This window comes from Athene cunicularia, assembly GCF_003259725.1.
Source record: "Athene cunicularia isolate RWA chromosome 3 unlocalized genomic scaffold, athCun1 chr3_part1, whole genome shotgun sequence".
Lineage (NCBI taxonomy): Eukaryota > Metazoa > Chordata > Aves > Strigiformes > Strigidae > Athene > Athene cunicularia.
In genome coordinates this window covers 72,601,932-72,629,743 of record NW_020799097.1, presented here as the reverse complement: position 1 = coordinate 72,629,743, position 27,812 = coordinate 72,601,932, and the positions used below count along the sequence as shown (strand labels likewise).

General features: G+C 36.3%; 1 protein-coding gene across 2 annotated transcripts in view; it reads right to left on the bottom strand.

Moving 5' to 3' along the window:
- SHPRH (SNF2 histone linker PHD RING helicase) overlaps positions 1 to 27,669 on the bottom strand; it is a 55,578-nt gene extending 27,909 nt beyond the window's left edge. The window contains exons 1-17 of one of the 2 annotated variants that reach the window (XM_026845111.1): positions 27,503 to 27,669; positions 27,060 to 27,116; positions 25,474 to 26,146; positions 24,948 to 25,077; positions 19,796 to 20,014; positions 19,394 to 19,472; positions 18,483 to 18,633; positions 16,615 to 16,720; positions 15,504 to 15,760; positions 14,613 to 15,305; positions 11,163 to 11,414; positions 10,286 to 10,364; positions 8,208 to 8,371; positions 7,862 to 8,118; positions 4,998 to 5,119; positions 2,229 to 2,317; positions 434 to 526 (exon numbers count right to left, since the gene is read on the bottom strand). In XM_026845111.1, the coding sequence (XP_026700912.1) occupies positions 434 to 526; positions 2,229 to 2,317; positions 4,998 to 5,119; positions 7,862 to 8,118; positions 8,208 to 8,371; positions 10,286 to 10,364; positions 11,163 to 11,414; positions 14,613 to 15,305; positions 15,504 to 15,760; positions 16,615 to 16,720; positions 18,483 to 18,633; positions 19,394 to 19,472; positions 19,796 to 20,014; positions 24,948 to 25,077; positions 25,474 to 26,112 (3,330 nt within the window). In that variant the 5' untranslated portion in view covers positions 26,113 to 26,146; positions 27,060 to 27,116; positions 27,503 to 27,669. The remainder of the gene's footprint in view (positions 1 to 433; positions 527 to 2,228; positions 2,318 to 4,997; positions 5,120 to 7,861; positions 8,119 to 8,207; positions 8,372 to 10,285; positions 10,365 to 11,162; positions 11,415 to 14,612; positions 15,306 to 15,503; positions 15,761 to 16,614; positions 16,721 to 18,482; positions 18,634 to 19,393; positions 19,473 to 19,795; positions 20,015 to 24,947; positions 25,078 to 25,473; positions 26,147 to 27,059; positions 27,117 to 27,502) is intronic. The other variant, XM_026845112.1, reaches the window with a different exon arrangement.
- Between the last annotated feature and the right edge of the window lie 143 nt (positions 27,670 to 27,812).

Below are 27,812 nucleotides of genomic sequence, written 5' to 3'. Positions count from 1 at the left end.
GGGCACTTATACAAGAGAAGTAAACTTCACTTAAGAGAAGACATTGTCTGCAATTAAAGTGAGAAAAGCTAGAGTGCGAGGAAGTAAAGGACTCAAAAGAATTCAGGATGATGCATTCTTTACCAATACCATCTATGCAAGTTATTTCCACAAGAACATTGTGGGAGAGGGGAAATCATAATACAAGTTATTGAAACTTCCAGAAAACACATTCATAACAAAGATCACCAAACATTCAGAACAGCAGCATTTTACTGGACATTTTTGCTCTCATCTCACACACTAAACAACTCTATTTTATTAACCTGAAAGGAAATGTACACAGTTAACTTGAAAGCTATTTAATGTTCTTTCTGTAGAGAAAATATTGAATGATAAAAAAATAAAAAGGTGCTCTTCAAAATGTATTTATATAAAAATGAACAACGTTTACCTCTTCTGCAAGTCTGCTATCACGCAAAGTCGGGGGAATTCCTGGGTGCTTTGCTAATAACAATTCCATCAAATTGTGTGTAGAATGAAGTCTCTAAATATACACAAAGTCAACAGCAATCAGGAAAAAAATTACATTGCAACATCTGTGACAAGAAAAGCTTAAACAGCAAGAAATTAATATTAGTTTAAAATTAATGTTATTTTTTTTCTCATTTAATCTGGAAGCGTTTTACAAAGAAAATAAACATTCCTTTCCTCATTTTACTGAGGTAGGAAATGAAACATTAACAAGACCTTCTTCAACATCTCAAAAGCAAATCAGCAGGCAATTTGACACCAAGTCATCAGATTCTGTCCCATACTCACTCTAATTGAAACAGCCCTTGACTACTATGGAAAATAATTTATCTCAGAGCTCATTCCTTCATATTTCAGAATATTACGGAGACAATTCACTTAGCCTAAAGAAAAATAAAGTATAAGGAAAAAACACAGCTCCCAAGAGCTTCAATAATTTTTCATATTTTTTCACTTTTCTGAAATAAGAGATGACTAAAAAAAAAATGATCTTTTTAGGTTTTTTAGGAAAGATAAACTTGAATATAAGGCAACTCTATTCCTCTTCCCTAAATTCACCCTATATATCCCAAACTAGACCCCTAATAATATGCTGCCTGCATATCTCCCTCAAACTCATACCAATAACCTCCACTATAATGAACTTGTGCCCTTCTCACCTCCTGGATTCACTTTATCTTTGCCCTGTTACTGTCTCAGCCACTGAAGAGCACTAGTCAGCAGTGGTTCTCCATTATCTTAGAGCTAAGCCTACACAACTGGGAAATACTCAACAGAAGTTGAGTTTTATTACACAAATGCAATATTAGGCAGTGTACATTTTGTGGAGACAAAAAAAACTTTACTGGATTGCATAATCCAGTAAACCATCTTAATTAAAAAACTCCTTATGAGTAGTTTAAGAAGTTTATGCTGATATGGCTATGTTAAGTGAAAAATGCCTCTGGGAAGTCAAAGGAGAAGTAAGGATCAAAGAAGCACAAGGGAGCCATCAGATGACCACAGACAAGATAAACAATAACTTAGTGAAGCAAGCAAAGTAAAGAAATAGAGAACTGATCCCTTCTTACTTATCTGTCATTAACATTTTAAATATCTTGTTTTATTTAAAAGAATTTTGGTCCATTTAGAACAGATATTTCTTGAAGAAATGCGAAGATGTTACTTAGAGAACTATTCCTTTTTTATCAGTAAACATATTCATATTTTTCATCCAGTGCTCAAAATGTATTAATTTTATTGAAGAGAAAATTTACTTTGATTCTTTTTCATGCTTTGATGCCTTTTCAGAGAACATTTTACAGTGCAGCAATTTTATTCTCTACCGTTTTTCACATTAATATCATTCTCAATGCAAACCCAACATCCAGTGTTCCCATGAGTATCATTAATGTGAGCAGTCACAGTCACACACACGTCTAGGAATCCAGCTTGCTAAATTTATTGGAGAACAGCAGGTGGAGATCATACACTGCCTTCTGGGATATCATTAAGACTCACAAGCAAAAGTTTTTAGAAATACAGTAGCTTTTTAAATAAAAAGTAGAAACATGAAGGTCACTGGACAGATTCCTATCTAAAGATTGTGATAATGACAGCAGGCTGAAAGAGTCATTCAGCACACCACTCGAAGGAAGAAAAGACTGACCTGTTAAATTAAATCTAAAGTATTCCAGTTCTTAACTACATCTCTTTACATTTGAATGCTCACTCACTTGCAAGGAATCTGTTTTGAGCTTTTCTTTGTGCTCTTCAGATGACCGTAGCACTTCTCTGTACAGCTCTGCAGCCAATGCATATTCTCCTAAATTAAAAAAGAGTAACAAAAAAAATACACATTTTGTTGGGTTTTAGATATACAAGCAGCCATGACTGGACATCACTTGTAACATCATAAGAAGTTTTTAGAGAGGCTGTATAATATCTGCTTCTCTTCAAGCAAATCTTCCCTATTCATTCCATGCCCCCTCCCCTCCCTCCCACCCCCCCTGAAACTTGGTAAAAGACAGAGTATTATATTTCACAAAGTTTTGTGCCTGCAAGATCTGTAGACTTCTTGATCTTGAAATATGTATTCACAGTTGCATGAGTCCAAAAAAAGTTTCATGTTGCACTAAAAAAAATATTAAAAATCACCTACAACTCACTGCAGCAACACATTGCTAAATTTGCACTGCAAATACATTATTCACTTCCAGGGAAAATGATGAAAGTTGTGTCACACTTCAGAAATGCGGAAATGGTTAAATACATGCAGGGAGCATAACTACTGATATAAGCTGCTAATATTGCAATCACTTCTCAGAAAATAGTTTATATAAAGTAAAATATAAATTAAAAATTGAAGTTGCATATGGAAAAGCAGCAAAAAAAAAAATCTATTTTTATTTTTTCTCAACTGATGGAAATTTACTTAGCCAGTAATAGTCTTAAGAGACTCAAAACAGAAGTACAGGGACATGTAATGTATGAAGACAGGTAACAGAATAAAACAGAAATCATCTTCCTACATATCCAACAACCCTATTTCAAGATTTGTTGCTTCTTACACTGAAACAATTGTCAGTTGTAGGGGTGTAGTCCTGCAATATGCTATTGCCATTACTAGTAACAGGCCAAAAGCTGTGTGCTGAATTTACAAGGCCTCAAGCTTGAGGCTTTGGCAGGTCACCTTTTAGATTTTCTTGACCTGCCTGGACCTTTTGTTTGGCTTCACCATGACAGCAATTTCTCTAATTCACTAGGTGTCTATAGCTAATTTTTATTATTTTTTTAAACTTTTGTTTATCTTTGTGTGGTACAATCACAGCTTTATATAGATAGCAGTAACAAACATTTATTCCATGTACAATGAGATATTTACAACTAACACAGTGATGTAGTGTAGAGAAATACAGGCCTAGTAACAATAGCAGAGGCCTTGAAAAGTAAAGACATAGGATGCAGTGTAAAGTACAGCCATGGGATGCTAAGAGATGGTGCACAGGCTTGGCAGTGAATAAGGAAGCCATGGCTATAAACAACTCACCCACAGTCAAAGAAATGCAGACCTAGAGCTGGACAAAACTGGTTTTAGAGGCAACAAAGAGAACAAAGAAATAGTATGTAACATTCATAAAAGGCAACACATACACTAGATTTGGTGTTAATGTGGAGCTGCAGACCAATGAAAAGAAAGGTGTAAAAGTGTGCTAGCAAACATAAAAATGACCCTAACTGGATCCTTGAGAAAGAAGAAACCATCAACACAAACATCTTATTCTTCCTGATGAACAATTCTAGGTGGTGACAGCCTGCCATAGCACTGCCACCACCAGTATGAAACCACTGACCTCAGACCCCAGAAGGCCAGTACAAAGGTAAGCTTACAGAAAAGCCCAGGACAAGCAGTAGAAACAAGTAAGGGTATGATTATTACTGCTTTCTCTCCCGTAACAATTAGATCTGGACTAATAACAAATAGACCTGTAAGATTTCAATCGTAACTACAATAAATGCATGGCTTTACATATAAGGTGTATTTCCTCCTTGCCGATAAAGACTGAGTGTATCAGTAACGGTGGGGGGGGAGGGGGAAGCAGACTAGAACTCTGCCTCAGTCCTGCTTTTGTTTCTCACCAGACACAATTATAATCAATCTGCTTTTCAAAAAAGGCCAAACTTAATTTTTGCTACTAGTGTATTTAATCTGTACAGAAGTCTTTTTAAGCACTTAATTCTATGTGAAAAATTTGATCTCTATCCTGCAATCATAACCAAGTATTTCAAACCTGCTACCTACAGACTAGAGAACATGAATGTAGTCTTTCTGTAAGGCAAGTAACAAAACAGGCAGTTTGCTTGTTCTCTTCTGAAGGAAGACTTTTACATGAGCTGGAAAAATTTAAGCAGTTTGTCAGCTTTAGAAGACTTATTACTTGGCAAAGAGATGTTTTTTTCCACATTCATGACTAAGTCATTTAAATTTATTATTGTTTAGTGGGCCATTCAAGATTAATATATTGTTTGTTTCCCACTCAAAGTTTTTTTCCTTCTAATTCAGTTAAAAACTACATTGACAGAGCTTGCAGCAGCAAAGAGATTCCAGAGTCAGCATAGCAGTTTACATGGCAGGGGGAACAAAAGAAGCCAAGAAAGCAGTACTGATAAAACAAAAGCAGGTTAAGTAGAATCACACAAGTATGACTTCTTTTATCCTCCAGTACATACAGATGGTAGAATCAAGAAAGAATTTAAGCCAAAGAAGCCAGAAATACTCTCAGACATCTCAAAGATACACTAAACAACACCTATTTTTTTTTCCCTCATCTAGAATGAATGTTATTTTTGTTACAAACACTGTTACAAGCCTCTCTAGTTCCCCAGCATTTCACTATGGCTTTTTCCCTGAATTCAAAAGGGCCACTGTTCTTACATGGTGTCATCTAAAGGATAATTAGCCCACTAGAAGGAGTAAAGAATATGCTATAGCCATCTAGTCTTACCGTTAATTATATGGATACCAGCTAAGCCATTAAGAGCACACACCAACTGTCGGTGAGCTTCCTCACACTCTGTTCGACATTTCTTCTGCAAAGATGTTAAAAGTTCCTCCATGGTCATGGTACTGAAATGGAGACAAAATGGCTCAAATTTGAATCGAAACTACAATACTAGACAAGTAAAACTGTCACACTGTGCAGTATGAAAGATTGTTACATACATACAACATACTCTGCAAATGTTTGAGATTTAGTTACTTATTGAAAAAAACCCTAGTTGTCAGCTTTTCTTTCACTTCGAGCTTTACCCTAACGAGTATGTCAAGAGGTTGACATCTAAAATTAGAAGGAAACAAACATCAAGAAAAAAATAGGTAAAAATTAGGAAAAAAACTAGGTAAAATAATCCTTCAGAAGGTGTAATATTTTGCTCCTTCTGCTACAGTGGTGAACTGGAAACATGCAAAATTAGATTTCATTTCACTAGAAGCTGTTCAAATGAAAACAGCTATGAGAGACTATATTTCTCCAGTTACCAATCTAAACATGCAAAACACATGAGGTGTCAAGGTAATGAGGAAAACGTGTGAAATAAAAACAGTGAAGATTAAGTATCATTTTAAACTTCCTTTTCTACATTTTTTGTAATATTGTCATTCATGAGAAGAATTTAGTCAGAAGATAACATAAGAATACAGGAAATGGAGATCTAAGAGGGAGAAGCAAGAACAAAGATGAGAAAGAAGAAAGAATCATGAAAGATAGCTTGGGGCAAGGCTAAGGGACAAAGAATTCAGGCAGGAAGAAGACTGATACAAAGAGACAAGAGAGTAAACCACAACAACAGTCCACTACAGCTGAGCTGAGGCTGCCTCTATGACCAATTACTGTTGTGAGACCCCCTCCCCAAAACTGCTCCTCAGCCTCATTTACATACAGGAAAAGCATCTACTACTTGCCATTTAGTCTAGTAGAGCAGAGTAAGAGGTGGTATAATTCCTGTGCAGTCTGGGCCCAAGGTATGCTGGAAGGGTACCCTTGACTAGGCCTTTCTTTTACCCTCCTTGCAACACTGTTCTATTTGCAGAAACTGGTCCTTGAGCTTACACTACACTGTTACACTGGAGCAGGCTTTAAATCAATATAATTGCTATTTATAATTAGCTGAATTACAGGCAAATACACACAGCACCTGCTGCTCATACTCTGATACTTCTACCATTACTACTTACCTTTCATTTTCAAAAACATCAGCAGTTTCAAGAAAAATTATAAAAGCAAAAGTATGCAATTTGATATGTAGACTAAGACTACCTATTAAGACAAAGCAAAGGTTTTGTTTTTTGTTTTTTTTTTTTTTACTCAGTTTTACTATGGGAGCCTAGAAAACTCCCTTTTGAGGGATATATTTTTTCTGAGTAGACATTCTCATTTACTGTCTTCACTACACATGTGAGAAAAAAAAGTCATCTAGCATAGAATATGCTCCAAACTCAGCTTCCTTGTTTCAGGCCAGTTTCCCTTATCTATATGCTCCAGCATCAACTTTCCTTTTCAGTAAATTTATCTTATTCATTGAAGTTCCTAGCACTAAATTTCTTCATTTTTCTCCTACATATAACCGAAGCCAGGAGCCAAATCTCTGTGTTCTGGAAACGTCCACTGCTGCAATCAAGCTTGTTTCACAAGAAAAACAATATGTAGATAGAGCTGGGAAACAACTTTTCTTTGTACATATAATTTTAATAAAGGTTTTTTTTCATTACTAGTCTTTCTACCACAGTTAACTATGCAGCTGTCAGTCTGCAACCATTCCACCAAAACCAACACAGTACTAAGCTGTCCCCAGCATACTCAGCTCAGTTTACATGTTTCATTTGTACACCACTGGCTCATTTTAATGCAAATCTTGTATAGGCTAGTGGGAATATTGATCTCTCCCATGTTTTGAGCCCTTGCTTTCACACTAGCAGACTGTTAGACAGAAAGTGCTATAGCACAGTGCCTAGTATTGGTCCCTGCTGAAGTAGCTGCAAAGTCAGTTACAGCTGCTTAGGCACTGTAGGTATGCTCTATGAGAAAGGGGAAGGAGTAGGACACAAAACTTCATAAAGAGATAGAAAGAGACTGAATAGAATGAATGAACAATACCAGGAGGCAGTAGAAATAAAACTGGCAGTGTTAAAAGTTTAAGTTACTCCCTACCTGTAGCTTAAAAGAGAAACAACATAGACAGTACTCTGAGAGCCTGAAATAGAAATAGCCTGTTCTTTCACAACCTCCCTTCTAATCAACTGAAAAAGTAGCAGCTACATTTCACAGAGTGCTAGCAACATGCTTTTGGTCTAGCAAAGGATGACACAAAACTGGTATTTACAGGGTATTTGTGAGAAAGATGATCTTGAAAACACACAAAAAAGAGAAAAAAGCATTTGAACACCTTTGAAGTCTGGATCTGCAAATGTAACCTCACAACATTTTCTTTGAATAATTACTTCATTCTGTTTATTCATTTTGCTCTTTGTTCTCATTTATGATTGTGAGTTTTGTAAGAGACAAAAGAAAATCAGGAGGCTTCTTTAAAACTCAAAAATAATCTGGTTTGTTTTACGCTCAGTCTATCACCTGCAACACTCTAGTACCCATTTACATCTTAAAGTTAAAAAGTTACTGCATGAACTGCCTGCCAGTACTATGTTCTTTAACACAAGAATTACATTAACTACCCTACTGCATGTGGTGTGTCATAGTTGCACATTTAACTAAAGCAGCTCAAAATTAGGCTTGTTTGAGAACCATACAAGATCTTGCACAATTGGATTTTGCTTTAGATAGGGCAAGCCATTTAAGAAGTGACAGAAATTCACCTTTTCTGTAATGGCAAGAACTCTCCTCGAACAGCTTGTGGATGACAGCAGGCCTGCCTCAGCCGCAGCAAAGGGTACAGAATAGAAGTCACAGTCCTTCTATCTAGGCTGCTAAGCTTAAGAGTCCAGTCCGAAATCTTCCTGAGTTTTGCCAATGCATCCTGGCAGCACACCTCGTGTTGGCGATGATAGAAGTGTCTCTCCACAGGAGAAAAGTGAAGCCAATGTACATTTTCTGTCTGAGGGGGGATTTGAATCTGCAATTAAAAAAGAAAACGAGTAATTTGCAAATAAAGCTATTGATAAATGTTGTTCAGGAATTCTGAAACCCAGAACTCTTATTTACTTGGTCAATCACATCCTTCTTTGCTGATCTCCACATTATCTTGGCAATTAGGCTGTAGAGAGGCCGGGGATTTTTCCTACAGTAAGGTCGATATAAAAGTTGGTCCCACCAATGTTTGACCCAGTAAGGATCAACTCCAAGAAAAAGGACTAATCCATACAGATCTGTAAAGAAAAGAAAGTGGTTTAGTACAATGTTCATGTTTTAATACCTCACAGTATGTTTAAAAAAAAAATAAATTAACTTTCATAGAAAGGTTACCAGGCATAAAGCAACTATATTTTGGTCATTATCTTTTCGGCTTGTTTCCCTGTCACTCCCTCACCAAAATAACTATATTGAGGCAGGGTACCAGGTGAGGGAAAGTGGAGATTCTCTCCTTTAACTGGTTGTTCATTTTCATGGAACTTGCTGGAATACACCGATTTGTGAGACATTTTCCTAATTTTAAGTTTAGCAGAAAAGAGCAATGAATTTAAACCTATTCAGAGCAGGAGTGAGAGGTAGAAATTACGTGATTGCATATGGTTAACTGGGTTTGCCAGGTTTTTCTACAGCAATATTGCTCTGTATCGTTACTTCACAGCCTGCTGTGCACCAACTGTCTGTTGCCCACCATCCTAAAAGGGGCTGCAATTCAGAGGACTTTCACTTTCTTCTACTACGGCAGAAGAATAATAAAAACACACTTTTATTGTTTTCTTATTAACAGAGAAAATACAGCTCACTAATTCTGCTCAATTCAGTAACCTCTTTTTCAGGGATGAAATTTAAGGACATACTGACTTTAAGCTTGTATCAAAATCCTACTGGAAAAATAGAGCAGCACATGTTTAAATGCTGCACGTGGACATGCAGGAATAGAAATATATGATGGTATCTTACAGATAGTTCTTAAAGATCTGGAGGCTACATTCTTTATTCTGTTAGCTTTATGGTAATACTGGTATTCAGCTGAGAGCTGGAAGACATTAACCAAATATATCACAGACCAGAGAAATACAAGTCCTGGGAATCATTTCTATGCAGGAAACAACTGTTTACCCAGAGGTCCTATCCCACTTCATTAAAGCAGTGGCAGCACCGATTCCAATTAGTCAGCAATTTTCATCCCCTGTGTGATGAGGGCTGCCTCTGTATAGCCTGAGCACCCAGTCAACATCTATTATAAGAATACAACATTTCAGATATGTATTAAATCAACACTATCACACATAAGGGCTTGTTCAAATTAACCATGATGGTCAAATCATTCACTTCCTTCTATAGTGTTTGCTTTATTAACTATGTATGTTCACAATTATGTGTATTTATAAATTTGATCCACAGTTCCATAATGAATTAATCTACAATACTGATTTTTATCATAGTTTGGTAGCTGAACAATAGTTCAAATGCACATGTTTACACTGATTTAGCCACTTTCAAACTCATTGCCCATGTGTAGCACATATTCCTAAATCAAAGAACACAGGGAGATAAAGTTAGTTCTCTTGCTTTTTTTCCTATCTGTCTGAAGCCTGTCTACAGAAACTGAGTACCTCACAAAAAAGACAAGTTAAATGACACCTGCTAACATACAGCTCCCTACTCCACACATGTCAATTCATTAAGTCCTTATGTAAGGACTTAATACAGTTTCACTAAGCTTTAGTATGGTTTTTAAAATTTATATTCATGACAGTTGATGCCCACAGTAGTTCATACAGGGCTATGCCAAAAGCAAATACAGCTTTGCTTGCTGTATTTGACAGTTAGAAGGATTCTATAACCAGAGCAGACTATCTTTAGTTGCAGCAGAGAGGGGTTAATATTTACCCACTCTGCTAAGTGAAAACTGAAAAACAGACTTGAGTCAGCTGTTTGACATACAGCTTCACTACTCCCCAAAGTATTTGTCTAACTCAGGGAGATAAAAAGATTTCAGCTTTATTACATGGTTCAAGTTTATGGCTTACCAAGCGAGAATACCTAACGAATTCAGAGCAAAACTAGCAGACATTTTAACTGCTTCAAACAACTACCTAGTTAGCAGCAGAAGGAAAACCTACAGATGACACTGCTGTATAAAATCTTACCTTCTAGTCCTCGCTGCACAGGAGTGCCACTGACACACCACCGATTGATTCCACTTAAACGGAGTGCCATTTCAGCAGCCTAGCAAAAGAAGATAGAACCAATGGCAGGAAAGGAAAAACAAAAGAGAGTGTGGAACACAGTCTGAAAACAGGTAGACCTTATTTTTAAGAAGTCTGAACATCTTTTTAGTATGTAAGATTAGCAGACCTATAAGCAGCATTGGTGCGATATATTATAAAAATGTGTATAAAGTTATTGAGCTTTTCTGAAAGTAACTGAAAGCTAATAAAAGCCATACACTTTTCCAAAGAATTAAGTGCAATTAAGGGTTCACAAAAGGCAAACAGCAGGAGAAACTGTATGTAAAAAAACATAAAAACCTATAAGCCATTATGTAAGTAGCTTTTTTGTCTTCCTGTCTTGGGCAAAAAGACTGGATGAGTACTAATTAAAATAATCTCCCCCTGCAGACTGCAGCCCTAGAGTCTGCAGACACACTGCTGACTATTTTAGCTTCTAGACCCAAAGGACATATCTATGCCTCTGAACCTTGTCACTGAACATGCTAGTGTCTTGTTTGAAACTATCAAACACCATATACAACATGATGACCTAGTTCTTTAAACTGTCAGTATAGATTATGTTAAGTATTTTTTGAACTGGATATACTTCACAGTCTGCCAAAATTCCAACAAGAGAACCATTTAAAAGTAAATATCTCCAACGGAAAACTCACTTCTAAAGAACAACCTACAAGGACAAATTACCTGAGTGCACTGAATGTTAAGAGGGGTAAAGGGAACTCTATTGTATTATTTAAAATAAGCTTGTCACAACCTTTTCAAGTTAAATAATGCATAACTGGGAATGTCATACCTTTGCAGTAGTGCATTCAACCATTTGTGCTTCATCAAGGCAGATCCTCCACCACTCCACTGCAACTAAAGGGCTCGGGATGGCCATGTACCGCTTCTGGTTCCTGAAACGACGCCCATCCTCGCTGTTACTGTGGGGTATATCTACATAGTTCAGTTCAGTACGAAGGACATCATATGTGGTGATAACCACCTCCTGCTCTGCCAACATGTGTGGCTGCAAAAAGCCATGCTTCTTCACACCTTGATACACCTGCATAGATTTGTATTCAGTAGCACAACAGCAAAGAACAAAGGTAAGAGACACTAAGAAAAGTGCAAAAATTGCAGTACAGCTTAATACATGCATGCTTTTAGATGTGTTCCTCATAATACAATATCATTCATAAAACCTGTATTCATACAGTAGCATGGTGGGTGATCCATACAAGTATCATAACAAATGCAATACAGATATTGATGCAAAATTCTTAAGTATTTATATCTTTGCAAAACACTATTGTTTTTCGCCTTTGAAGAAAATAAGACTTCCATATTTGCTACAACAGTTATTTGTTGCAAGTCGTATGCAAGATTAATTATTCTGTAATGCTGCACAGAGCAACATTACGTAAATCAGTATTACGTCCTGTTCTCTCCTTTACTGTAGATGTACTACCTTTCTCCCCACCACCCCAGGAATTTCATGGATCATTAGGCAAGGAGAGAAGTATGCAGCAAAGATTTTAAAAAAGAAATTATACTCTGGGTAATGTTTTATCTACAAAAAGGATTTCTATAGAGACTCATGAAATAGAAAGAATACCCTAATAAGAAACAATCCTCGTGCACCAACAGAGTATTATTCTAAACCCTTCCTAATGACATTTGTTCTAATATCAGTAGTATTTTTTCTTATCTCCCTCATTATTTTAAGCATAACCCTTTTGGAAGCATACAACAGTTTAAATAAAAAAATTAACAAGCTAAACAAAACATTTCACTATATGCTTCCCTACAGTAGCATTCTGTATCTAAAGAAAATGCAGTACGTGCTATGAGTCCCAATATACTTACAATACCAAAACGTGTTAAAATTTCAAATAATGTGTAATATAGCACAACATCAAAAAATATTTTTAAAATAGGAGTGTTTTCTAATTTCCAGGACTTCTATCTATGAAAAGCAATTATTACCAGAGCTACATATCAATTGCCTTTCTCCTTCTCATACAAACTTTGTCTCTCGTTTCCAATTTACCTCAGGAAAATCCTTCAAAATTACAGGCATCCATTGCTTACTTTAAGAATTTTATCATCAGCTACTTCTTACCACTTATCTATTAATATTAATCACAATATTAAAATAGATGAATACCCCCATCTTGTTTAGAAAGAATCTACATTCTAGTGTCATCTTCAAATAGGTAGCATCTTCCTATTTGACTCTTATTCTGTGAGTTCATAATTATATAAACACTGAACAAGATGGTCTAATTCTTACCTGCAACTATCTACAAACACTTCTAAGGAGGAAAAAAAAAACCACCCACAAACAAAACCAACAAACCACATAGTCCTTCCAGTCCCTCAGTGTCACAAACTTTAATGTTAATTCATGCAACTAATAGTTACAAATACCAAAACTAAGGTAACTATAAAACCTTTGGTTTTCCCCCTTTACTCCTTGATGATCAGCACACAATTTTACTGTTAATTTCACCCTTACTGTACTTCTCCTTCCAGTAATAATAATCTTCTACATTTGTGCATATGGCAACAGTGTTTCTGTCAGCTGAAACACTGGTAGAAAATTTCTGTTCAGCATGAGTGTGACAACAAATCATGTTCAATCAGGTCAATGCACGTGAACTAAAGGAGGAGAACGGGAGGAGGAAAAAAGAAAAGGAGCATGCTCACCAGAACAACTGTTAAGAATTAAAAAATAGCTGTCAGAGTCTAATGATCTCTTCCAAGTATTCATGAACAGATTTTACGGAGGTTTATAACTTGGCCAAGTTTTGGTTGTTCTCACAGCAGCAGGAAAAGACAACCTGCCACAAAGCAAGACCTACTGATAAATTTTAATTTCTTGTTCTATTACATAAAACCATTAAGAACTTCCCATGGGTGCAAGCAGTTGGAAGAATAAAAAACACCCTTTACATGCAATACAAAACCTGTTAACATGGGAAAATGGTTCTTTGAAGCATCTGCACTATTTTCATTTTGATTTTACAGAAAAAACAAATTTTCATTTTGAAGCAACACTGGAAGCAAGTCTGGATGACTTACAGTTGGCAGTTAAGACAAAATGAAAACAGTGTCTTAGAATTGAAGGTGTCGCACAGCTTAAAAGTACTGACAATCAGTATTTAAGCTATTTTACTGTTACCATGTAAATCTATTTCTGACAGTTTTCATCAAATCTGGTATAAAACTTGGATTGGTTCCGATGAAAACTGTGTAAGTTTTACACATTTTTTAGTTGCGGCACTACAGCTAATTAGACTGCTCACAAAAATGTCTTACTGGAGGCCTAGAACTCATTTACACATTGGGCATCTATGCAGGATAGCTGAAGGTATCAGACATATCCCTGAACACAAAGCTTCCTCTCTATTAATCTATTAGTACTATTGTTATTTTATTCAAAATAGAAGGATTCTCAAAGCACTTTACCATTACAAAGGTTCCTGCCTACTAAAAATATGAAGGACAAAACTTGACTACATCATTAATAAGAGACAATGGCTACCCTTGCAACTATATTTTAAAAAATCATGTATAGCCATAGTTATTATATCTATAATTAAGTTTATTTTAGTGATAGGGCTCTTAGAAATCAAGCAAAGGGACAATACAAGGTCTCCAGATAAGCAATGTCCTAACAAATACGGTAGATGTTATAAAGAACGCCCAAGTTGTAATGGTGTTATTCTCAGTAAACACCAAGGCCCAATAACGCCTGTGAACTGGAAATTCAAAAGTACACTCTTTACCTACCAAAACATTTGGTTTTAATCTAGAACAAAATGAGAAGCAACTGTCAGAGAGCTAGTTAGGTGCAAATGCAGTAAGACATTACACTGCCAAAACACCTATAGTTAGGCCTAAATTCCATAGTAATCTTTCAGAAAAAAAAAAAACAAACACCCACAAACAGCCTTCCCTCTCTGAAATCACCTGTGTTGAAACTGCTCAAAATTTTCTTCCATTTCATGAACATATCTCATCCACTGTATCATCTCCCAGTGATCAACTAAGTTAAGAATGAAGGACTAAATGCCGACTCTTGCTAAGACACAAATAACACCGTGTGGTGCCAAATCACAGGTCTAATAGCAAGAAATGTAGAATCCTGACACAGAGGACAAAGAAAGTCTGAACTTTACATGATACTGAGTGTCAAACAGGAAGCGCTGAGCCTTGATAAAGTAACTCCCCAGAGTATGAAGCTATATAATCTTACCAGAACTCTAAGAGAAGATGATCTTACATGCCTGTTGATCTCATCTACCCATTGATGACAAATAGAACTCGGAGAAATTATCAGTGTTGCTCCTGTGGAAACTGGTTTCATTGCCACAAGGCAATGGGGACAGTAGAAGGGCTTGATCTTCAGGTTTTCCTCTTTGTAGTTTACACATTCTGCATGCTGCCATAAATAACATTTCAGGCACTGCACACGAGCTTTATAGTCAGCCAATCCAAGCTCACCACAGATGCATTCAAAACGGTATTCAGAGGTGTTAAATGGAAACACAGAACTGGTATGTTGTACACTACTGCTGGCATGTTCTTGGGAATGTGAGGACTCAACCTTTGGGACTTCCTGCTGAATATCAGCTGCAGTTGTAGAAACATCAAAATCAGGATGACTGCTCACATCACTGGAGACAAAGAGGCTGCCATGCAAATCAGACTTTGGGACCACAGCTTCCTGCTGAACATTATCCTCTTTTACAGACTTCTCATGATCTGCTTCAGATTTCCTGTTATTTTTGCTAGTTGTACAATAATCATGTTCTTCCATGGCAATATCAACCCGTAAAGGGGTTTTAAGGACATTTTCAGAAGTGACATCACTATTTCTTGATTCTTTGGTTTGAGTTTTAGCATCCATCAACTGTTTCTTTTGAATGCTTTCTGATGTCCTTGCTATCTACAAAGTAAAATTAACCAAGAATTTCAAACTTCTCACCTTTATTTTTTTTTTTTAAATGTATAAACACATCAAGACATAGATATTAAGATTTTATATCAGTTTACAGTTTGAGGATTTGATTAATGTTTACCACTGTTTAAAAGACAACTCTACAGTAAGAACAATACATTTTCCAGCCCCTGCAGCATGTTTTACCTGCTCTTTGCTTCTTTCTCGCTTCTTCTGTTCCTTGTAATTCTTTCCCAGCTTGAAAGACCCAGCCAGACCATGTCCTTTGACTTGCTCTACTACTTTTTCTGCAATTAATTTTTCTAGAGTTCTTTTGAGAAGCCGTCTATTTCTCTGTATGTCATATCTATATATAGCACTGATGTACTTAAATATTGCAATAATAGATGCTCCTTTCTTCACATTCATTTCCTTTACAGCTGCTAATATCATCACTCGTAAGCCTATAGTAGAATAAAAGCAAAAAACCTTACAGCTTGAATAAAATGAAAGTAACCTCAGAAAATGCATATTAAGGAAACTCTAAACACTGCATTCACTGAAAAAAAGAACCCAGGGAGCAGTTTTGACATGGTTTGTTGGGATTCTAGAGGACCTTCTGTGAGAGAATGGACATGTGAGCAATCCTGCGTGAGAACAAGACTGATATGAGCCTCAGCCTGAGCAAGAATGTGATAAGTACATAACCCTGAATGAGGGGAGAGAAACTCGACGAGAAAAACAACCCCCAGAAAGGCATTGGGACAGAGAAGTAAGTTACACAAGGCAGGAAGCCTGGCAAGGCTGATGTGGCAAGAAGGTTTAAAGCACGGGCTAAGTTAACTGTCCAATCTTGAGAATTTATTCATGTGTGCGGGAGAACATTATAAAAGGGCTTACTTAGTTACAATAAACGGGCATTGCTTGATCACATTGGTCGTGTGCGGGCTCAGCTCTCCTGCAATGGTTAACATGGGAAGCCCTACAAATCACTATTTTTCAGTGATATTAATACAGTATTGAGTAGCAATATAATAAGCCACTCAGTTTTCTTACTGAAGCTTACAAAAATACAGTATATTTCAGTTAAACATGTAGACTCTCTTACAGCCACCTTTAATTACATGGAATTCTGTGGCAGAGAGATCTTAAAAGTGTTGATCACTTGTCTGCAGCATGCAATCCTACATCAGAGATCAGCAAAAGAATCATTTCATTCTGCTGAAGTGAAGAGTAGCTTGCACTCATAGTCAGTAGCCAATATAGGACTTACAACAAAAGCAAAATGTGTTTAAACAAAGTAATCAGAAATACTTACTGGGATACTGTATTTTTTCCTTCAACTTAAGCTCCATTTCCCTTGTTTTTTTCTTTTTATTTCCTTCTAAAGGTTGAGGTGGAACAAAGAAGTTCACAAGCTTACCCTAATGCAGACAACATTTTAGTTAGTCATGTCTCTTCACAGCAATTCTAAACTTCATTGACCTCTCCACATTTGAAAATAAACAGGAGCTGCTATAGATGTGTGCTCTGATCTCACCGATTTGCTCAGATAGACTATTTTTAACATACACAGTGATACACCATTCAGTTCAGTTTCTCAGAAAATGGTGTTCAGCACCCTGTGTTGAGAACAGAAAGAGCAGCCCTGCAAGCTGCTTGGGTCCTCCACCGTTTCAGAATGAAGCTGCAGGAATCTACAGCTGTAAGTGTACTGATAGGGCGAGGAAAATACATATTTAATATATAGCTAGAAACACAAAAGGAGGTAACCAATATAGATTGAAAAGCCCTAGTTAGCTGCTACTTACAAGTAAGTTTCTCTTTTTAGGGACTGACTCCCCAAAATTTACTCATATTATTAGTGCTTCAGGAATAGTGATTTAACTCAAGGAGATGTATACTCAAGAACCAGGATATAAAGAATAATTCCAAAGCTGGAACAAATGCAGTGCCAATATATCTATGATTAACTGTTTTATAGCTGTATTCATTAACAGTTCTGCCCTGTCCAACTGGTTGCTTTACAAAGTTCTTAACAGTAACTGCAACTCCAGACAGTGAGCTGAAATACTTGGGAGTAACTCTGACATTGGCTTACATGAGCCAGGACTCATCAAGAAACTGCTGGAATAAAACACTTCTGGTTCAGGTTTGGGTTTTTTTTTGTGTGTGTGTTTTTGGTTTTTTTTTTCTCAGCACAACACACAAAGACATTCTATATTTGAAGACAAGAAAAATGCAGATGACAGGAGGCCTTCTGGATGAGTGAAATAATGCCTCTTAACCACAGGCAATGTCATACATAATTCTGTTCATAAAGATCCTAAAATATTAGATGTCTGTCCCAACTATTCATATAATGAAACAGCTTCATAACTCCAGCTCTCTGAAACCTGTGGTGTCTAGCTATTGTTACCAACTGATATCCAGATGCTTTAGTGCTAATACTCCCCTCTTCACACTCCTCAGTGCCGACCCTCTGATAAATTTCAGAAGAATCTTATTCTCCCAGAACCGGGCCTTTTTAACTGATAAAAATACAAGCAGGCTGGAGATCATTACATGTACACTGAAATGAGCTGCCATGAATTCAAAAGGATGGAACCCACAGAAGTAGCAAGAGTTTACTTAGGGATGAAGGTTCTCTCCCACCAGACAGAAATTTTGGTTTTAGTGAACGTACTAGGTTTTCACCAGGATGTATGATGAGGAAAGTGGAAAGACGGAAAACAGCTGCTAAATAAGCCCATTTATTATATGAAATAGAGGGGAGCAGAAATCTTTATTCACCAAGTTGTCCCTATTTTAGGTCACAATGTACATTTAATGGATGTTTGATACTCATCAATACAATGAAGTGAAGGGAAGAATGATTTCCAGTGTAGTAGACTAATTTATATATTTATGCACTCCTGGAGTTTGTGTGAACTACCAACAGCCTATTAACAGCACAGTTGCCTGCTAACACCCTTCAACAATGGCAAACTATCACTTGCTTCTCATGCAACCATTCCACTCTTTATGTCACCAAGTATCAACATCCTACAAAGCAAAAACTTTCACTGTGCTTTCATAGAAGCCCAGATTTAAAGATGGATTAAAACAAGAAAAATTCAAGCAGCATATTCCCTTTAATTCTGAAAAGCATTTTCTTCGTACTAAATCTTATCCTGGTTTTCTTACCTCAGGTAATGTCAGATCATCTTGTTTAATGTCTGGTCGGGTATGAGTCAGAATAAGAGCCAACACTTCTACTGTTTTTCCAAGACCCATCTCATCTGCCAAAATACCTCCAGGCCACTGGGGTCCAGCAACTGGATATTCACGGATAATACTAAAATTCAAGTACATTCCCAAATGAAAGTCAGTAACTACAGAATGGTGTGACAGAGATGCATGTGTTCAGGGACACACAGAGCACAGCTTCAGCAAGGAAAAGTTTGTCAGGTGAGGAAATAGCTTTTACTAGATACACTGAGACTGACAAAAGTTGGCAAGCTTTTTGCATGTACAAACCTGATCAAGATGAGTATGTATGCCACTTTTTGGATTTTTTGCCCTCCTAACAGGCCTAGCCTTGTCACTGTAGCATATTCTAATATTAGTCTCTAAAAAAAGTGAAACATACTTATATTCACATGTGTTAAAGATCTGAAAGTTAGAGGGGAAAAAAGTAAACTAGCAAAAGGTTCTATTCTAACCAAATTAATGAGAAAAGTGCAACAAAACTAGCAATGCAATACCCAGTATTAATAAAAAGCATTATACTGACTTATTAAAAACACTGGACCAGAACATTGAAGCTTCTGATGTTCTAATTTAAAAAAATATTAATCTTAAAATCACAAATCTGCACTGAATTTTTTTTTTTAAAAAAAGCTTTAAGAATTATATTTTCAACCTGAGATTTACATATTTACCTGTGCATTACATACTCCAGTTTGCCTTTTTTTTTTTCCAAATTAAAAATAGCAACTAAAAAATTACAGTGATGACAGTTACAGACTATCTTATATCCTCCAGGTAAAAGCTGTCAATAAAGTTTTCACAAAGTACAACCTTGGGTGTTCTCAGAGATAACTATAAAAACATACCAGCCAGTAAACGGATTATAGTAGATTTTTACTCCATCCAGAGTGATGACCTCCCGCCATAAGAAGTGCAGTGCATTTTCTACGGAGAAAGAGTTCATGTTACTACTACGACGTTTCTCTATAGATAGCACACTGCTTAGAACTGCTCAGCCTTATAGTGCTGCATTTAAAAACCAAAAGCAGACATCTACCTTCACACTGCTTTATGACCAACAAGATACATCAACTGCTGTTCAACAAGGTTTCATTCATCATTTAGTTTACTACTCAAATAGCAACTTTTATAAAAATAGTAATGAAATAATTAACAAAGCTTCTAATCAAACAGCAAGAAAATATTACTGCTGACAATACAATGCCACTTTCCTCAACTACACAAGTTTTCCAGACCCATATACTTGCCACTGCTTGAAGTGCTTGTGAGATTCTCTCGGTGAAGCATCCAGTTCACAGCCTCACTTTGGTACGGCCTCAGAATAGGAATTAATGCAGGATGCTGCACATCCTCTCTCAGTGACTGGATATCCTCCTGATGGGTGTGCCTTACAAAGTCATAAAGCTCTTCAATATTTTGTCGCTCTAGTTCCATGTCAGATTCTTCCTCATCTTCCTCCAGCTCATCTGCATACACCAAGTCATTTGAGACACACATTACCAATCAACTTTCGTCAACATTTCACTTAATTTTGCTGCAACATATTTCGTTAACACTAAATATGAAAGCAAAACATCACTTAAATATATGTCACAACTGCACCTGCCTCAGCTAACATCAATAGCTAACAACAAGCACTTTCCTGAAAGTTACAATTAACATGCTACGGTGATTAGAGAGGTAATCATAATCAGCAAAGCTCTTCCTTTAGAATTTAGGGGTAGAATGACCATACCTTATTCATTTAATGAAGACCTTCCACTAAACATATACTACTGATACAGAACCACAAATAACTCTCATTTCAGATTTAAATGTTAACATGGGTCCATGATCTTATAGAAAGGGGAAAAACACAATGGGTTGTCAAGGATTTGTACATTTTTCGTGAAATAAGACCCTTTTTGATAAAATAACATTATAAAAAACAAGCAGGAGATTCTCTTCAGTGAGCTTCCATGTTAATTTTAAATTATCCATTTAGATAAGACTGTAGCAGTAGGACAACACAAAATATTCACCACTTGCATCACTGCAAAAATTAAGACGTCATACTTTAGAAATTAAAATCCCACTTCAAGAGAATTATGTACACTCTAGGACAGAAGGCCTATCTTTCTATTCTACCTTCTAGGAAAGAAGGCCTTGTGCTTATGTATTTTTCACATAATTTGTGTATATAGGGATACACAGCACTCAAGCACTGTAGAAGAATTTATGAAAAATTCAAGGGAAACTGACATAAGATGAAGGAACAAAAGACTTACAAGTTTTAACCGTGTTTTAGGTCTCAAAATTAAAAAAATCAGCACCAACAGCAATAAAACAGCTGTAAAACTCTACAGTTCAAATGAAGATACTAACCCTAGATAGTACTGGAGATAAAGACACCTTTCATAATTTTTCTCAAAAAAATTAGAAGCAAGTCAAGGACAGCATTTTCAGCACAAAGTGACCCTAAGTTATATTTAAGAGTATAATATACTGATAAAAAGAGAAAACATCTAATGGCAGGCACAATTAAATCAAATTATAAATTACAGTGTCTGACACTAACAAAGATGAGATGTACCTGGCACAAACACCAGGGAGTTTAACCTTAAAGTAAGGTTTGGGGTTGCCATTAGGACTCTCTTCCACAGAAAGCAAGAGCTTTCTTTCTTGCAAATGAACGGTGAAGGTGAAGAACCGTTTCCAAAACAAAGAGCAGGAAATAATGTGCCTATGCACTGCAGTCATCAGTGCCCTCCCCTAATCCTTTCAAGTCAGTGGAACAATTCCAGGGCTTCACAAGGGAAAAGGGAATTCTGAAAAACGTTCACTTTCTATAAATCCATGAAAACTGTATATATAAAGTCTTGTAAAGAAGGTAATCAGTGCACATGTGAGGTTAATTAATGTTCTAACCAAACAAAAAGCACCAAGCAGATGCTTTATATACTACAGAAACTGTTGCAAGGGATCCTCTCACACACTCGTCAATTCATGGAAAGAACACAGAAATTAGAATGATTGCAGAGTATAACTCAAATCAGTGAAGCTGATCTATAACACCTATTATCATACTTGCTAAAAATAACAGTTTTCAAATCTCACATTTCAGAGCATAACAAATTGACTTCTATATAAACCAAGTCCACCCAGAATTTTGGATAAACTCTGGATTTGGAAAAAATTCTGGATAGACTTGGTTTACACAAAAGTCCATTTATTATGCTACAACATACTGTAAAGTAAAATTCTCTTTATATAATTGGATATGTTTTGTCCATGTCTTTCTTGTTTTGTTTACTCTCTCAGATTTTTTTTCCTGATTAAATGGTTCTACCACAGGGATTTTTAAAAGGATGCTAAAAAAAATTTACCCCTCTCAGTTACTTATTAAACAGTGAATATTTAATTACGCTTTCAACCATTTCAAAATGCAATTTAATTACATAGCTTTCATCTTAGTACTTTTTACCTTTGAGAAAGAGATAGTATTGTACCACCCAAAAATTCAGGTTCTCTGAATGTTTCATAATCAAGTATTCTGTTTAATTCCTTGGACAACTAAAGTTAAGCTATTGCATCTGCAGTAAGATCTTTCCATTTCATTTGTAGGGCAGTTTCCAGACTGCTCTATAAGAATATCTACATCAAGGAAAATTTAATCTTTTCCCCCTTTATTCTAGATTAACGGAAAACCTGTTGTGTCACATTTGGTATTTATAAATGCCATAGAAAGACAAAAAAATCTCTGTCTACAAAGAATTTATTCTTAAGAAAACGGAAGGAAAATAGTATATGCTATTGCCAGCATATCACACTATAGTTCCATGACACTACAGGAAAACAACTCCAAAACATTTACCATTCACTAGAGCAGTGATTAAACAGACATTTTAGCCTTTTTAAAAATGTTAATTGTAAAGACTATAGTTTTTTTTTCATATTAAGAAAGCAGATAAGTGATCTATGCCTGTACGTTCACTGAAGCAACACAGGGCCACATGTAATATTAAATAGCAGATACAGGATACAAGCCACTACAAAACCAGCTATTTATTAAAGCAAACAAAAGAAATATCTGTAAACAAATTTCTCAAGAAGAGGTTAACTCAATTAAGCTTCAAAACTCATGAAGCTTCTGCATATTAAATATTTTGCCACTCTTGCAGATTCATTAATGCATCTATCCCACGCTTGCCATAACTTGAAATGGAATTCCTGCCACAAAATCTCAAAACTATCTAGAAGAACATTAATGGGACAAGTACATTGAGGAAAACAAATATATAAAACTTAAATGTAGGGACAGATTGGCCATGTTCCTTATTTGTGTAAATCCTTGTGTACAACTCCATCAACACAAGAATTTGCTCATCAATGGGGAAAATAAGAAGCCTCATCTTGGAATGTGGTTGGGTAGAGTTCATTTTAGATGGATACTGACAAATGTTAAAGTACATACTCACATGCAGTTTTAAAATTATCAATTAATTCTGTTTAACAACAAGTGAAATTCAAACCCAGACTAAGCTGTTAGAATGGAAATCAACTTACACTTAAGAGCAATCTATTCATCAGCACAGAATCAAGGCTATATTATTTTATGCTATATCAAAAAGTACATGCTTAAAAACTGTAACTACTTTACAGGAGTATTCCCTCCCAAATCTCTTCCATTTCTGTGACGTGCTTCGTTTCTTAATTTGGAGCATAGCCTAATGCACACTATGGACTCATATAGTGGTTTAATGATCCCATTATGTTCTCTAATACTTTGAGGGCAGTTCTTTACCTCTGATTTGGTTTGACTGACACTGAACACAAAGTTAGTGCATTTACGTGCTATAGACCTACCTACTGAACTACAACCCTAGCTGAAACAGTTAACTAAGAGGACATAATTTATTTCTAATGAGAAGTAAGGGTTGGTTTTGGGTTTTTTTTTCCCCTTTCTGCATCACTTCGTATTTATCTGTATTGAATTTACATTTAATCACCATTGCCTAGCCTGCTTGCAAGCTTTCAGTTGTTCTTCATCTCTACCTTCAATCACATAGTCTGTAAAAATCTATCCTTTAGCGTACTGAAGACATATGCTCCAAGTTCCGGCAGTAAATAATTTTGGACCTCAAAATAGGTCACTGTTCATTTTGTCTATAAACAATCTCTTTCCACCACTCTTCCACAATGCTAAGACATGCAAAGAAGAAAATTGTGCTTCCTGCTATAGCATCACTTTCAGCACTCTTTCGTATGCCTTAGTCATCTCATCTATGAATTCTCTGGCATATATTCTGCTTCTAATGCATTTATGAGAACTTATTTCTCCTAATGCATTTAAAAACATTATTATTCATCTCAAACTATTCATTTTTCAGACTTCTTCCTGGATCTGCTTTATTGTGCTTTTAAACTTAAACTGATAAATTTGCTTCAGTCAGATTACTTCAGTTTTTTGAAGGATGACTGCTTATGTGAAATATCTTCCTTCCCCACATACTTAGTTATACTGGCTCTTCTTTTGGTATCTCTTCCAACAGCTGCACGCCTGTCCTTTACAGTGGGTATAGATGTACATATTTTATTCTGTTAGCTCTTCCTTTTAGCTTCTATTTAGCAAATTGCCTACTTTTTATGTAATTCTGTCTTTTGAGATTAAGTACAATTATACAGGTGGTGCTAGGCTTCTGTTGTTTGCAAAAACACTGAAACTCAGTATATATTACAGTCACTGTTATTGAGTCAGTTTTCAGCTAACATTTTAAATCCATTCTACAATCAGGAACAAGTCCAAGACTGTGGTTTTTGAGTCTCTTAAGTCACCACACCATAAAGTGGTCACTGATCACCCTAAAAATCTGTATCACTAATGAATATAGTCTGGCAAATGTACCTTCAATTCCAAAATGATGATTTGTAAATTTTCCATGGTGTATTCTTAAAGTTGTCATAAAGGTGCATTTTGTAGTAGTTTACATTGTAACTGCTTCACAATATAAACCAAATTTGTGTTTTAGGAACAACAGTCTTCCAAATTTAACATCTGTTTCTTTTAAACAGTTTGTGTGTAACTCAGACAAGTTACTGTAGATCTGTTCAAACAAACAATATACATCAATGAAAACTGGTTTTACTCCCCAAAAGGTAAGGACTCAGATTTCTATGTGCCTCAGTGCTTTATCTGTAGAGAAGGAATATTATCACCTGTAATTTGACCATAAACTAATTAGCATATGATTAATGGTCAGACAATAATATGGAGAGAATTATCTGATACTATTACCCTGAAAATAAAGTTGCTCCAGGGGGCAGGAATAACTTACTGTTTTACCTTATATTTAAAACTCCTAAAATAGACACACTTTAATATCAAAAATTATCCATCAACATTCAACTGAATTGCATTACCTGGAATTAAGAAACTATAGTACTTTTCCATGAGTTTTTGAATCAGCTGATTAGCTTTTTTGGGTCTTCCACCTCCATCACTAAGAAACTCTGGTTTACTTAGCCCAGCTTCCAGAAGATAAATTCCAATCTGTGAAATGGTTATACAATTATCATTTAGTTAACTGTTAGAATTCTAAGAATATTATCAACAAGAGTATAAAAATAACAACAGTGCTTTCAAAACCAGCAGATAGAGACAGATATATCTACTAGAGTCACTACATACAGAAGATACAGTACCTCGCAGTTAAAAGCTTTCGTGATTCCTTTGGGTAATGCATTACTAATGGTGCCACAGTAAAAAGTAAGTTTTCAGAAAAAACACACTGAAAACATTTACAAAAGCATGTAGAAACTACATGTTTTGAATCACGTTATTAAAACTATATGGTAGCTGCTGGACTTTGTTGTTCAGAGGTTTTTATTTTCTATTTCAAATAAAAAAAGAACTTTTAAAATGCAAAACAAATATATGAACCCATACCTTTAAAGCTTGAACCTCTCCAGGTCTTTGATAAAGGCCAATTATCTTTTTCTTTTGCAGCCATCTCAAGCCTTCCAACATTTCACCTCCTAAAGTTGGTTCCACCAAAATACGTTGTTCATAACCACCCAGATATTCTTTTGTTTCATTACTGTACTCTTCTTCACTTCTTTCATGAACACAGACATGCAGGTGATCATCAGAGTCTCCTCTCATCAAAGTAAAGCTCCTTTCATGGAATTCATCAGTTAGAATTTGCTCTGAAGAAAGATGAAGAGCAAATTCTCCCAACAAAGCTTTCCAGGACCCATCCTCACGGTAGGGCAAAACTATGATGTTTAGCTGTACTGACACAGGAGTCAAGATGGAATAAGAGTCGTCTTCATCGTTAACTGTCAAAAACTTAACAGATTTTGAGCCACTACCTTCTTTTTGAATGAGATCATCAGTGCTATCATCATTTATAATAATGAAGGATGCTGATGAAGTGCTTGGACCTGGAACATGGTCCTCATTGCTTATTTCATCATCTAACACTATCACCTCATTTCTACGGTCTTCATGCATATTCCAGCAGAGCTTTTTCTTCTTCTCCTCATCTATTTTTGATGGAGGTGCACGTTTTCGACGACTACTCATTTTGTCGTTTTCTCAACAGTATTTTTAGTCTCTGCGAGAAAGTAAATTAGTCAGCAATAAGTATTAAAAAAATCAAATGCCTACACTGAAATTTCACTGTGCAGTAGCTGCTAAACATGCAAAAATTTGGCCACTGACATATGCATTAAGAAATCTAACTGTTCAAAAGGCACCTTGTTTTACAAAGCCTCTTCTGTCCCTCTGCCATCACACAAAGCTGGACATGAAGCATTTACCTTGTACTGTATCTTACCATTTTGCCAGACAGCGATCAACAAGAATGCTACATTTCACAGCTGTTACTCAGAATCTTGTGGGACAGATATAAAACCGAGAGGCAGTGGAATTCCTCAAAGGCGGGGGTGGAAGGAGACAGCAACAGAAACTCCACAAAAGTGCAGGAGGTACAGGAGATTTGGGGGTGGATGTGGGGAAAATAAACGTTCAGATGAAACTTTAAGCAAACGACACAGGGCCAGTCTGAAGCTGCCATTACATAAAATATGGATTAGAGCCTAAGCCATAAAGTTCCATCCTTAGAAGTCCCTAATGACCTTTCTACCAGTACTGAATACTTCATTTTTACAGGAAACTGTGCATCCTGGGACCTGGACATTAAAACTGTTTGCAGAGTTCAAAGAAGCCCTTACTTGTTCTACTGTGCATTTCAGTAGGACCAATCATCAAACTAAATACACAGTCTTATTGATTTTAACTAACTGCAAGCTGAGTCAAGATACACATCCAACTTCTTGATCGAACCAGGGCAGTGAACAGATTTTGTGGATAAAATATTTTAAAATAAAGTACACACACTAAACGATACACATAAAGAAGCAGATTACAGAATATTAGAACCATCCGGGTAACTAATAAATACAAACTCAAAACTACATGTTTAAGTATGAGCAAGTAGTTACCTTTAAAAAAAAAATAAAAAAATACTGTTTTTATAAGGAGCCTGAACACGGCAACAGATTTATGATCTCATATATAACAGCACTCTGTCTATAAAGACAGGAAAATATTTAGGTATCTGTATCAATTCGGCTTCTGCATACAACTTTCAGAAGTAATGTAGGAAGATGAGAGGCAAATAAACTACTAAATCGAGTATCCCGCATCCTAATGTTAAAGGGGTTTATGCTGGAACAGGACGCGTCCTAGTATTCTGGATAATTTTAAAAGGGTCTTACAAAAAAACCAAACAAACCCTAAATTTTATAATTCATTAAAATCAACAGAAACATTCAGGAATATACAGATCTTGCTATATGTGAATTTCAAACGCAACAGAATTAAGTAAACGTGTTTTGTTCAAAATACTACTCATGCACACGGAGTGTTGCTGACAGTAAATGGAACAAACACCAACGGCGAGCACACATACTGTAACATTGCACTTAAACTAAAGAAAGAAGGGTTCCTGCGTCACCAGGTCTGCATGTGCACTCCAACTTCAGCATCACACTCCGATGTACGAACTAGAGCACAGCTCTGTTCGAGCGGATCCATTTAAAACCCCTAAGGCCGGGAAACGACTGTTATCTACGTGAAGCAACGAGGCTGCAAACAGGAGCCCCTAAAGGAACCCGTAGCGCTCTGGAGAGGTAACACGGCGCCGATGCCCGCGCTACCCCTGGGGCCTGGGGAGCAGCCCCGCAGTCGCCACACCGAGCGGCCGGCGGGTGTGACCCCCC